Here is a 13,147-nt window from a genome sequence, read left to right on the forward strand (position 1 = left end):
AAATCAGCCAGCAATTTTTTGCTCTCGTTATTTATATATCCTTTTTCATCAAAATTGACACACATTTTCCTTTTTCTTTTTTGAAAATATCCATATTGGACTATGATTTTCCTATTAAAATAATGTCAACTTTTGCCTTGAACGATAGGAATATGACATTATCTCTTTTAATTTAGTATATAAATTAGTTACTTTGCCCACCTATTGTAACAATGCAATTTTATTTTTTATCAAAATTGAACGTTTAGCCTTTGAATTATATGAAAATGACATTATTTTTTAAAAAAATTTAAAAAATTAATCATATATATTTTTTAAAAAATAACAGACACGTGAACATTTAATAAAAAAAATGACAAGTTGAATTATTGAAGAAAATTTAAATAAGTTTTTATTTTTTTATTATATTTAATAAAATTTTATATTTTTATTTTAAATTAAATATATCGTTAACTAATTATCATTATTCAAAGTATTGTTTATCATTTTATATCTATAATATTATTTATCATTTATATCTGCATGACACTGAGATGACATTTTCACCTTTTACGTTAATATCATATGATCACGTCATTATATTACATTGATATGTTACTCATAATCTGTTATAATACGTTAGTATGTTACATTAACGTTATATGATATAAGATAATACGTAATATTTTAATTAATAATAATTAATTAATATAATTCATATTAATTTATTTGACTTAAAAGAAAAAGATAAAGAGTTTCATTGAACATAAGAAAAAATAAAAAATTTATTTATATTTTCTTAAATAATTTCAAAGGTTTTTAGATATTATACCTAAAAAGATCATACTTTTGGCCAACATGTTATTCTAATCAGACGGTGATAAGATATGCAGCGATTAGTAGAGCCAAACTGAACCGTAGCAAAACGCAACCACTCCAACTCCGTATTCCGTAATCCGAAATTCCAAATTCACCGTTCTCTCTCTCTCAACCCTTTCGCAATTTGCAGGCTTTTTTTCCTCTCAACTTCCACTCTTTCTTTCACTTTTTTTCTGTTTACCCATATTTATTCATAATTTCAATTTCCCTTTCTTAATAAAATCCCCTTTTTAATCTCAATTCTAGGGTTTCTCTCCTTTCTTCATTTCTCTCTACAAACCCTAGCGCGTCCATCGTTTTGTTCATGTCTGCCACGGTGAAGCTGACTTCTTTTTTTACCACTTCAATCCCACTTTCAGGACATTAAATTTTGTCATCCTTTTCAAAAAATTCAATTGCATGGACCCCGAGGTTCTCGAATTCGATATAGGCTTAGGCGGAGGAGGTAGCAGCGCTCGGGACGGCGATGATGATGCCAACATAGGGTTAGACGTGGACGAGGACATGGCGGATAGCCCTGCCCCTTCAATCCTTGCTTCTAATAGCAATGGCGGTGGCTTTGGCAGCGGTGGCAGTGAAATTTACGTTCCAGAAGGGGACCTACTGGATCTTGAGCCTTATGAAGGTATGGAATTTGAGTCTGAAGAAGCCGCCAAGGCCTTTTACAATTCCTACGCTCGCCGTGTTGGTTTTAGTACACGTGTAAGTTCTTCTCGTCGTTCCAGGCGCGATGGAGCAATTATTCAGAGACAATTTGTTTGTGCCAAAGAAGGGTTTAGGAATTTGAATGAGAAAAGAACAAAAGATAGGGAGATCAAGCGTCCTCGTACTATTACTAGAGTAGGATGTAAGGCTTCTTTGTCGGTTAAGATGCAGGATTCTGGGAAATGGGTTGTGTCTGGATTTGTTAGGGAGCATAATCACGAGCTTGTTCCGCCTGATCAGGTTCATTGTCTTCGGTCTCATAGGCAAATATCTGGGCCTGCTAAGACTTTGATTGATACATTGCAGGCTGCTGGAATGGGCCCTCGTAGGATTATGTCTGCTTTAATAAAAGAATATGGTGGAATTAGTAAGGTTGGATTTACAGAAGTGGATTGTAGGAATTATATGAGGAATAATCGGCAGAGGAGCTTAGAAGGAGATATTCAATTGCTTTTGGATTATTTGAGGCAAATGCAAGCTGAGAACCCAAATTTCTTTTATGCTGTGCAGGGTGATGAGGATCAAGCTTTGATGAGTAATGTGTTTTGGGCTGATCCAAAGTCTAGGATGAATTATACTTTCTTTGGGGATACTGTTACCTTTGATACTACATATAGGTCGAACAGATATCGGCTGCCTTTTGCACCTTTCACCGGAGTAAACCACCACGGACAACCAGTTTTGTTTGGCTGTGCATTCTTAATAAATGAATCTGAAGCATCATTTATTTGGCTGTTTAAGACTTGGCTTATGGCAATGTCTGGTCGCCCTCCAGTGTCCATCACCACTGATCATGATGCTGTTATTCGGTCAGCAGTTATGCAGGTCTTCCCTGAGACTCGGCACCGCTTCTGCAAATGGCACATCTTCAAGAAATGCCAAGAGAAGTTGTCCCAAGTGTTCCTCAAGCATCCAACTTTTGAAGCAGATTTCCATAAGTGTGTTAACTTGCCTGAATCGACTGAGGAATTTGAGTCTTGTTGGTTGTCACTTGTAGATCGGTATGAACTCAGGGATCATGAATGGCTTCAGATAATATACAATGACCGGAGGCAGTGGGTCCCTGTATACCTGCGGGACACTTTTTTTGCCGAAATGTCTATAACCCAACGAAGTGATAGCATGAACTCATACTTTGATGGTTTTGTGAATGCTTCAACCAATCTGAATCAGTTCTTTAAGCTGTATGAGAAAGCTCTGGAGAGTCGTAATGAGAAAGAAGTAAAAGCGGATTATGATACAATGAACACTTCCCCTGCTCTGAAGACCCCATCTCCAATGGAGAAACAAGCATCAGAACTTTATACCAGAAAACTGTTTGCGAGATTTCAAGAGGAGCTAGTTGGGACTCTGACATTCATGGCATCTAAATCAGATGATGATGGTGACATCATAACATATCAGGTGGCAAAGTTTGGGGAGGATCATAAAACCTACTATGTTAAGTTCAATGTTTTAGAAATGAAAGCCACTTGTAGCTGCCAGATGTTTGAGTTCTCTGGTCTTCTTTGTAGACATGTATTGGCAGTTTTCAGAGTAACAAATGTCCTTACTCTCCCATCTCATTATATTTTGAAACGATGGACAAGAAATGCCAAGAGTAGTGTTATATTAGAAGAACGTGCTAGTGATGTATATACTAATTATCTAGAATCTCATACTGTTCGGTATAATACCCTGCGTCATGAGGCCTTCAAGTTTGTTGAGGAAGGATCAAAGTCTTTAGACACTTACAATGTGGCAATAGGTGCTCTCCAAGAGGCTGCAAAAAGAGTTGCACTTGCAGCAAAGAATGAGGGGAGGACTATGATGGTCAATGGGCGTGTCAGGGGGAACTCCGCACGTGATCGGGCAAATACTACTAATCACAGAGTGCCCAGCCAACCTTTGTCTGAGGTCAGAATGATTACTCAATTATTTCTGTTGCTTGTTCTACATATAACCTACTGAATGAAAATTCTACATACATGAATTTGTTTTAAGGTTCTTGTTGAACTTTGCTGTAAATGTTTCGTTTTCTCATTTTCTAAGGTACCTGACTTAAATTTGTTATTGTTGTAGTAAGCCTTATCACTGAGAGAGATTATTTCTATTGAAACTTGCTATATTCCATGGATATTTCATTGAACATATTGTCTTTAGCTCTACAAAATGCAGTTGTAAGTTCTTTGATTTCATGTTCATCTTCAAGGGGAGCACCCAAGTTCTAGTTTCAATGGGAATAGGAAAGGCATTGACTTACCTCCGTGGGCAGGGCTTGAGACTAAAATACATGTACTCAGAAATCCATTTTGTAGCAAGTGCCCTAGGTTTAGTGCATCTGCTACTTTCGTTTTGACAATTATGTCTTAGCTCTTCATTTTACTGTTAAGAAGCCTTGTTTGTTTGACGTGAAATGCATTATCTGCATTAAGTTGTAAGTTAACTATGTTCATCACTATGTTTCTCTTCATTTAAACACCTGCGATGAAAACTTACAGTTTATAACCTTGATACCTATGGAGAGCTAGATTCATCTTCTTCACTTGTTGATTATTATTATTAGTTATTCTTCTGAATTGTTTATTGATAATTCTTCTCTCTCAAAAAATTTGGTAGCAAGGACATTCAGATTGAAATCTGTTGGATGTTTTTTTTGGTTTTGACATACCTGGTTTCGCGATTCGTTACGCTTTTGCTCAAATTATTGTGAAATGCTACTTGCATTGTATATTCTACTTATTTCTCTATTCTTGTTCACCAACAATCTTGTTACAAGTTTGGGTCTAAGCATGGTATCTTTCATTTGCTAAAGGTAACGCTCGAGGATTATGCAAAGCATTACATGTTAATACGGAATGGTGAATTGAATATGATGCTTTCTTCTATGTTGCCGTTTGACCATATAGATTTTGAGACATATGATGTGGACTGTCTTCAGGATTCTGTTCAATGATTCATAGGATGTAAACAATCTGGTTTTGACATATATCACATTATCACTGTCGTTTTGCTTGACACGGTTAAATAATAATGACATTAAATATGCGCATATGTGAAAAAAATGGAAAATGAAAATGACTCTGGTGCTTCATTGTTTTCAGGATGATATGGACAAGAAAATCCGAGAACTTGCCAATGAGCTGGAGTTTGCAAGTCGAAAGTGTGAAGTTTACAGGGCTAACTTGCTTTCTGTTTTAAAAGACATCGAAGACCATAAGCTACAGTTGTCAATTAAAGTGCAAAATATAAAGATCAGTATGAAGGATGGCCTCTGATGTTGCAAATACGTTTCTACCATGTAACATTGATTTATCTCATCTGATCTTGTATTTCAAATCTGTCTTCTACCCTACCCTCCTAATTGGGCTGGGCTTCGCTTCACCTTTGAATGCTGTAGAGAAATTAGGAAGGCATCAGTTTGTTGCCATGTATAGTATAATTGATGTCATTAGGTGCATAATTTGTCAATTTGAGTGATTAGTTTCTTTTTGTGAACTCTACTGAGATTATTTAAGGGAAAAAAAGAAAAAGAAAAAGGAAATCTGTGGAGATTGGTGGCCCTGTGTCAATCATCTAGTCTGAAGAACACTTTCAACTATTCTAGTTGGGTCTAAAACGCTCAACTTTTTTCTACATATGGTAGTTTTCTTAAAAGCAAGTGTCTATGCGGGTCCAGAATCTTCTATAAACTCCAGAAAGAAATGTTGCTGCTCACCTATGACTATGAAGTATGAGGGGAAGGGACGGTCTGTTGCTCTATTCCTGTCAACCAGTCGATTTTGGTTTATACACACAGTAGGCGCATCACAGATTAATTGGTGCAGATCCTTTTTGGTTAAGGGTTTTGTCTGTATTTTATTGCATCTTCCTGTAAGGGCTATACCTTTTGTCTACGCATCATTAGCCAATTATGTTAGGCCACCATCACTATCGTTCGTTTTGCAAAACTTAGGAGAAGGCTTGCCATTTATGTCAGTGTTTGAAGCAACTATATTTGCAGGCAGTGATCGTTAGTATTACCTATTCCATGAGATGGCTTGCGGCTGGTATGCAACATATAATGATTATCTGATAAGAGTTTTATGATTATCCAGTTGCTTTCTTATGTCTCAGGTTCACTCTCAGAGGGAAAAAGTCTTGAGGTTCTCGATGCACATGGATCATATGATCATGACAACTGTCCGTCTGCCTCTTTGCTGAAAAAGGGTAGGTGGAAACTAGAGTGCTGCTCTCACCATCTGAAGAACCTATCAATTTTTTTCATACAATCTAAACTACATTGTATTTATGGCAAATTAACCCCACCGGTCATGATCAATTCTTGCCGAATCCTCTGAGAAGCTAAAATAATAACTATCAGTATGGGAAAGACTCATTCTGCTAACATTTCTTCACAGATTACCTTCACTCTTTCAAACTAAGCCTTGCGTTTTGAACTTTAACAGACAGCTTTAACTTCTGTTCTTCCATATCCCTCAAAACAGCCAGCAGATTGGCTCTATACACTTCACATCGCTGGTTTGTGCTCTCCAACTCCACAGTCAATTCACGAATTTTCTTTTCCTTCTCATCCTGAGTGATGGGAAAAATAACAGAGATCTTAATTATAAAATGATGATGATAACACAGAAGCACAATTAACACACTTGTCACAAAAAAAAAAGAAAGAATTGATGAATGTGTCAAGAGAGATCCTTATGAAACTATTTATCTTACATTACATTGTTTGAGTTAAATGAACACTAGGGTCATATACCATCTTATATATGATCATATCTATCCTCGTATTGGGAGGACAATGTTCTAATCCAACATGGGGCATAGAAGAATTTGTGAAGAAGAAAGTATGAAGGAACTTCTTTTTTCTTCATTACATCGGTATGTGTCAACTTATTGAAGCCTGATGCTTGAAAGGATCAGAAGAAAGCAGTCATGATATGCAAGAACCTCTTTTTTATTCATTAAATGTATATGTGTCAACCCATTGAAGCATGGTGCTCGAAAGGATCAAACATTAATGAATTCATTGCAAATTTCCAGGAAGTATGCATCTTGTATCCCTCTCCGCAAAGAGAGTGCGAAAAGTTTTTATATATTTATGTGTGTATTTCAAGTTAAGCCCAGAGACTATCAACCTAGATTTTCTTCTCTCTCTCTCTAGAAAATTCAAATTAAAAGTTGAAATAAAGGACCATCAGTATGCCACAATATCAGTTGAAGGCATGATTCATAAAAAAGGTAGTTTCTATTTATTGACACACAGGACAGTTAAACCAGTCTCAAGATCAAGAGTTTCTTATAGAGCTCATTAAATGACTCACTGCATTAATGGACATATTCAATCCCTTGTGGGAAGGAAAAGACCTTGGTTTGGAATTAAGCATTAGACGGTGAGGGGCTCAATCAGCGGAGCAGGTCATCCAAGGATTCTTTTTTACCTCTTTAAATAAAGACCTTGAAAATAAAAAGAACAAAAGAGTGGTAAACTGAACTGTTATGAAGCTAACTAGAATCATTGTGGCACTTGTGTGAAAAAGTTACTACTGATGAGAGTTATATCGATATGTTAACTAAATTTTACTCCAATAATGAACTATAAAAAAAGAAAGGAATAATGGAGTAATGAAGGTTCGCAAGGGACCATTTGAAAATATCACTTTTATTGTCAGATGAATATTGTTGTTATGACTTGATGAATGTACCAAGAAAAGAACAAGATCAAATCAATACATGCCTATTGACTGACCAAAGGGGAGGTTTTTATAGTATTATTTGTGCTGATACACCTAAATGCAATTACCTAATTTGTTGATTAAACAAACTGTTAGGTAAAAATAGACAAAATATTCAGAACCTCTATAGGAAAGATAAGTAATCATGTTTCTAAACGGTTAAAGCCTACACTTAGTGACTTCAAGATTAGCTTTAAACAGCACAGATTCCTATTCTTGGTTGGCCCTCGAAAGAGGCATAAATAATCATCAAACAATGAAATGAATTTGCAATATAGTCCATTTCAGAAGCTTAATAACCAGGGGACATTAGCAAGTTAGATAATGTCCTGAGGTAGGAGGCACTAACCGCAGATTGACATGCCACTGCCTGAGTATCTCCAGCTGCATGCAACTCTTGATCGCCTCCATTGCTCAATGCTCCATCTTCTGCAGCGGCAGGGCTTTGGTGTTTTGCAGCATCAACCTTTTTCACTGCCTCTTGTAAAGCATCCATTGCCACATTGTAAATGTGAATAGATTTTGCCCCTTCTTCAACATACTTAATAGCTTCTTGACGTAGACTGTTATACCGAACTGTTAAGGACTCCCGAGAATTATTTGGCAATTCAGAAGCACGTTCCTCCAACACAGCTCCACTTTTGGCATTTCTTGTCCATCGTTTTAGTAAATATTGTGAAGGAAGTGTAAGAACATTTTTTGCTCTGAAAACTGCTAATATATGCCTGCATATTATTCCAGAATTTTCAAACATTTGGCAGCTGCAACAAGATTTCATCTCAAAAGAATTGAAGCTAACAGTGTGTGCTTTGTGGTCTTCCCCAAATTTGGCCACCCGATATGTTATGACAGTTCCTGAGTCATCAATTTTAGTTGCAGGATTAGCAAGGGTCTCTACCAACTCCTCTTGGAACTTCATGAATATTCTTCTTGTAAAGAGGTTAGCTGCTTGTTTTTCCATGGGTGATGGTGTCTTAAGAACTGGTGTAGTGTTAGTGGAATCATAATCTGCCTTTAATTCTTTCTCATGCCAAGTAGCTACAGCTTTCTCGTACTGTTTAATCAACATCTGTACGGTGGTTGATGGATTCACAAACCCTTCAAAGAATGAGTTTAAACCTCCAGTTCCCTCACTTATAGATAGGTCCCCAAAGAACGTATCTCGCATATAAACAGGGACCCACTGTTGCCGAGCATTGTGCATTGACTGAAGCCATTCATTATCCATGACAAAGTACCTTTCCAGAAGCGATACCCAAGATGATTCAAACTCATGAATCGTCTCGGTCTCATTAATACATTTCCTAAATTCTGCTTCAAAAGTAGGATGTGATTGGTATAGTTGAGCTAGTTTCTCTTGGGTTTCTTTGAAAATGCTCCATTTATTGAAACGAAGGCGTGTTTCCGGAAGAATCTGCGCAACAGCCATCTGTATGAGACGATCAGGGTCAGTTGTTATAGATACAGGGTGGTGGTCAGACATTGCATGAAGCCAAGTTTGTAATAGCCACACAAAAGAGGACTCGGACTCATTGAGAATTAAAGCACATCCAAACAACACCGGCTGCCCATGGTGGTTTAGTCCTGTGAATGAGGCAAATGGTACCCTGTAGCGATTTGTCCTATATGTTGTGTCAAAAATAACAGTATCCCCAAAGTAAGTATAATTCATCCTTGATGTTGCCTCTGCCCAAAATATGCTTCCACCAGTGTGGTCACTATCACCTTGAATTGCATAAAAGAATGAAGGATTCTCTGCTTGCATTCGTCTCAGATAGTCCAATACATGCTGACCCCCACCCCCTAGGGTCCTTTGTCTGCTGGCACTCATCTATCTCTGAAATGCCACTGTAGCAAGCACAAAGAAGGAATGAGATCAATTCCTCACTGAAGTTCTTTGGTAACGGACTGAACAGAAAAATAAATACACATTTCAATAGACTTAAGCCATGGCTCACTGTCCTCACCTACAGAAAGGTTTAGGTTTTCTACTCTTCACTCTGAACAAAGTAATAGTAATGTGGATTATTTTAAAATGTCATCAAAATATTGTTTGTTATGATGGCATGACCAATAAGTATCGCTTGGTCTTAATTATTGGAAAAGTTTTACAATGTAACAAAAGGGTCCAGTTAATATGGTCATCACTGGTGTCAACTCCATAAATTCTGGTCTGCTAGCGTTAATATTCTATAAGTTGTCTTTATTTTATCAAAAACGAACATAAGAGTTTTCAGAATTAGCAAAATCTGTACCCCACTTCTACATAGATTTTATAGAATGCTGTCAACAGGCAATAGAATGAAGCAAGCTTTTGCTTTCATGAAACAATTTCTAAATTTTCCTTTTCTTTTTTTGGATGACGACATTGCAAAACAATGGCAGGCTTGGCTTGGACATAAAGGATTTCATGTGAAGACTGTACTACAACAACAAAAACAAGTTCCTTGCCCCAAAACATATAATCTTACTAATCCAGAACCTAAAATATACTCCAAATATCTGCAACTTTACAAGCATAACTGTAAATTATGAGCATTGAATGAATTGGGAAAAAAATATCAATTCATAGACAGCAAAAGAACAGAAATCAGAAGAACCCAGATAACAAAATGATGAATGGTGAGAAGGGAAGCAGAGAAACTGACCTTAAACCTCCCCACCTTAGATAAAAACTGAAAATTATCCCTGCTGTTCACTGGAAGACAAGGATTTGACTTGTTCTTGATGAGCTTGAACCGAAGTTTCAAGATGGGTAAGATTTACTTTCTTCTGTTCACAGTTCGGGCAGATTCAGACGACAGTTGGGATTTGCCCACACTTTTTACAGCTACCGTTCGTCAACAACTCGACTTCGCAAAAGCTGTTAACTCACACTCACGGCTGTCCAGTTTTGTCCTGTCTTTAACTTTTTATCCATTTACGGGTCTTCCCCGTCTCCATTTTTATCTGGAGGCCTCTTCAATCTAGGCCTCTCGGCCCAAAGAGTGTTGATGGTGTGGGTTCATTTATTAGGCTTTGGACTATGGAAGGGTATTTATTTTTTCCGAATCTATTTCACTAAAAATAAACAAATATATAATAAAAGAGTTTATATTTGTTGTACATTAATATATAAATCATTAGTGTTATTTTATAAATATGTAAATATAAACTCATAACGAGAAAAGGAAATTATACTACATCAAATATACAAATATAAAATATTCAGAATAAAATGATATATATATAATTTTGGATAATTGTTTGACGTAAGTAACAATTAAAGTTGTGAATGCTTTGGTAAAATTATATAAGTTGATTAATAAATAATATATTTAATTTAAGAGTAATAATGTATATAAAAAATAAAAGTACAACTTTTTTTGACATGGGTCTTATAATTAATTTAAAATTTGAAATTCTAAATTTAAAATTGAGAATGAAAATAAAAGCATGTTTGATTTTGTTTTGACTTAAAAGTTATTATGAAGTTCTTATTAAAAATAGTAACTTTTAAAATTAAGTTAAAATTGTTTAATAAATTTACTTTTATAAACTTTTTTTTTATAAATAAGTTGTTTGGCAAAATAACTTATATAAGCTATAATTTTAGTTAAAATTACCATAAAAGGTATTTAATAAATGATTTCTATTAATTACAAATTTCTTTATTCACAATAGAAAAAAGTTAACTTTATTTTTTTATTTAAAACAAATTTTTAGAAATATAAAAAGTATTTTTATATAACATAAAATTTATAATTAATAATAAATCATAAAAAAAATTCACAAATTTATAAGTAACATATAATTCATAAATAATTCATAAATTATTGATTTCTATTATTTATCAATGTTGTGTCTTTGTTTTTTTTCTAAGTAGTCTTTGTGGAAAGAGTTAGAAGAGAGAGAGATTGCTAATTACGTTGGAAAGGTGATTTGTAGAGAAAGGGAAAGAAAAGAGAGATCAATTGAGAAAGAGAGGAGGCATTTTTAAAGAGGGTAATGTTAAGATTATTTTTAATAGATGAAAACATTCTTAAAACAAAAAAAAATTCTGAAAGTTAACATGTTTTTAAAAGAAGAAAAAAGAAAGTTCTTTTTTTAATCTCTTTCTGAAGTTTTGTCTTTTTAGATTTTGTTTTTTTAAGTTACTTTTTTTTTAAAAGATTTTAAGAGCTTCTCAAAATCCTATTTGATTCAACTTCTGATTTTAATAGGTAAATAAGCTGAAAAAAAAGTGAAACTAATAACGCTATGACATAGAGTTATTTGAGCTTAATTTTGATTGTAATTTAGCTTATTTTTTGTGATAATACATAAAAATTAGTAAGTTTTATTTATATTATTTTAAATTAATTAATTTAGGTGAGTCAATCTAATCTTAATTAATTTTATACTTAACTTGATGTTAATGTGGTTAATATAAGTTGTTGTTAATTTGTTTGTGCTTTTTGTAAGCATTTAATGAAAGAAGAATTTTAATAGAAAAAATAAAGCAATTTTAAAGTGTAGATCTTCACTACATATGTTTCAATATTTCAATTAAAACTTTTTCTACAAAACTTCAAATGAAATGATTTTTAAACCATTGGAAAGTTAAGAGAAAAAGCTACAACTTTTATATTAATACTTAACCTAGTTTGGCTTGAAAGATGATCAAAAATCTTGTCGAACTTGAACCACTGTAATAGTCTTAAAGTAATTACGACTTCTGCTAATTAATTGGTCGAGGCTGTAGCTTTGGTGGAGGTCGGTCGCAGTTCACGTAGGTTGATGAGAAAATCTTAGCTGAAATTGAATTATTTCTTCACCCAACTTGACCTAACTTCAAAGTTTTATAAAAACTATATTTTAGAAGATTTTGAGAAAGGAACAAAATATTAGATTAAGAGTTAAAAATTAAACCACAAAGTCATTGAAGCTGAAAAGAATTTGAAGGACTCAAGAAGATTTGGAAGATCAAGATTACAATTCTTAAGTTCTATTATCTTTTATTATTCTTTTATTTTCTTAGTTTGATTTTATTGTTTAAATTTAATTTGATGATAATGTGTGACTTGATAGGGAATTAAATTAATTATATGAGATTATGATTGAAATCTATATGTAGTCTGATTTATTTATCTCTCTTTTGCTTATGTTTGATGGGTTTAAGCTGTTTATTTTATTTTGTTCTTAATATTTTTAGTTGATTGGCCACCAATTAGATTGAATTGAAAATTTAAGTTAAATCTTAACAAAAGAGATTTAAGTAAACTTTGAATAGAATAATATATGATTGAATGCACTTAATTGATTAGGTGGTTCAATTTGCATATAGGGTAGATATACATCTATAAGTTATACATAGTCAGAATTAGAGCTTGAACTTAATAACTCTCTTTTCAATTTAATTTGTATAGACATATAGTAAGTTAATTAAGAGAGATATTTTTATAAGAAAATCAACAGAGACTTGAAAATAATTTAGGATTCTAGGTTAATAACTTAATCCATTAAGCTAAGTTAAGGGGCAAATAATAATCAGATGAAGTATTTAGGGATATCATAAACTTAGGTCTAAAAGTCAATCAAATTTAAAAATTTAATTTTGCTAAGTAAATTTAGATTAGTTTTAGTTTTTAAGTTTGATTTTATTTTGTTTTTTAATTTAAATATCAGTGTTTGGATAAAATTAGTGTGTGTAATTTTAGTAATTAATAGTAAAAATTAATTCAATTCCCTTTGAGATCGACACTGTATTCATCATTATATTGTTTTTAAGATACGTATTATTGCATAGAGTGTCAATCCCATAGGAAATTAAATTAATTCTTACTATTAATTACTAAAATTACATACCTAAATTTTATCCAAACACTAAAATTTGAATTAAAAAGTAAAAT

At 33.7% G+C, this 13,147-nt stretch overlaps 2 protein-coding genes across 2 annotated transcripts; one reads left to right on the top strand and one right to left on the bottom strand.

Moving 5' to 3' along the window:
- Positions 1-881: 881 nt before the first annotated feature.
- On the top strand, positions 882-5,086 carry FRS5 (FAR1-related sequence 5). The gene is made up of 2 exons (XM_021418120.2): positions 882-3,459; positions 4,647-5,086. Exons 1-2 carry the CDS (start codon positions 1,258-1,260, stop codon positions 4,818-4,820), a joined length of 2,376 nt encoding a protein of 791 aa, XP_021273795.1. The 5' UTR covers positions 882-1,257; the 3' UTR covers positions 4,821-5,086.
- A 140-nt stretch (positions 5,087-5,226) lies between these two features.
- Positions 5,227-10,170, bottom strand: FRS9 (FAR1-related sequence 9). The gene is made up of 3 exons (XM_021418133.2): positions 9,926-10,170; positions 7,627-9,125; positions 5,227-6,117 (listed from the first exon to the last, which is right to left on the bottom strand). Exons 2-3 carry the CDS (start codon positions 9,106-9,108, stop codon positions 5,950-5,952), a joined length of 1,650 nt encoding a protein of 549 aa, XP_021273808.1. The 5' UTR covers positions 9,109-9,125; positions 9,926-10,170; the 3' UTR covers positions 5,227-5,949.
- Positions 10,171-13,147: the final 2,977 nt, after the last annotated feature.

The sequence above is a fragment of the Theobroma umbraticum genome, unplaced genomic scaffold, assembly GCF_002168275.2.
Source record: "Theobroma umbraticum cultivar Fairchild unplaced genomic scaffold, ASM216827v3 scaffold_30.0, whole genome shotgun sequence".
NCBI lineage: Eukaryota > Viridiplantae > Streptophyta > Magnoliopsida > Malvales > Malvaceae > Theobroma > Theobroma umbraticum.

Coding starts and splice junctions, on each gene's coding strand:
- FRS5 (XM_021418120.2), top strand. CDS start 1,258: ATGGACCCCGAGGTTCTCGAATTCGATATAGGCTTAGGCGGAGGAGGT. Junction 3,460..4,646: donor CCAGCCAACCTTTGTCTGAG/GTCAGAATGATT, acceptor CATTGTTTTCAG/GATGATATGGACAAGAAAAT.
- FRS9 (XM_021418133.2), bottom strand. CDS start 9,108: ATGAGTGCCAGCAGACAAAGGACCCTAGGGGGTGGGGGTCAGCATGTA. Junction 6,118..7,626: donor CAGTGGCATGTCAATCTGCG/GTTAGTGCCTCC, acceptor CCCATCACTCAG/GATGAGAAGGAAAAGAAAAT.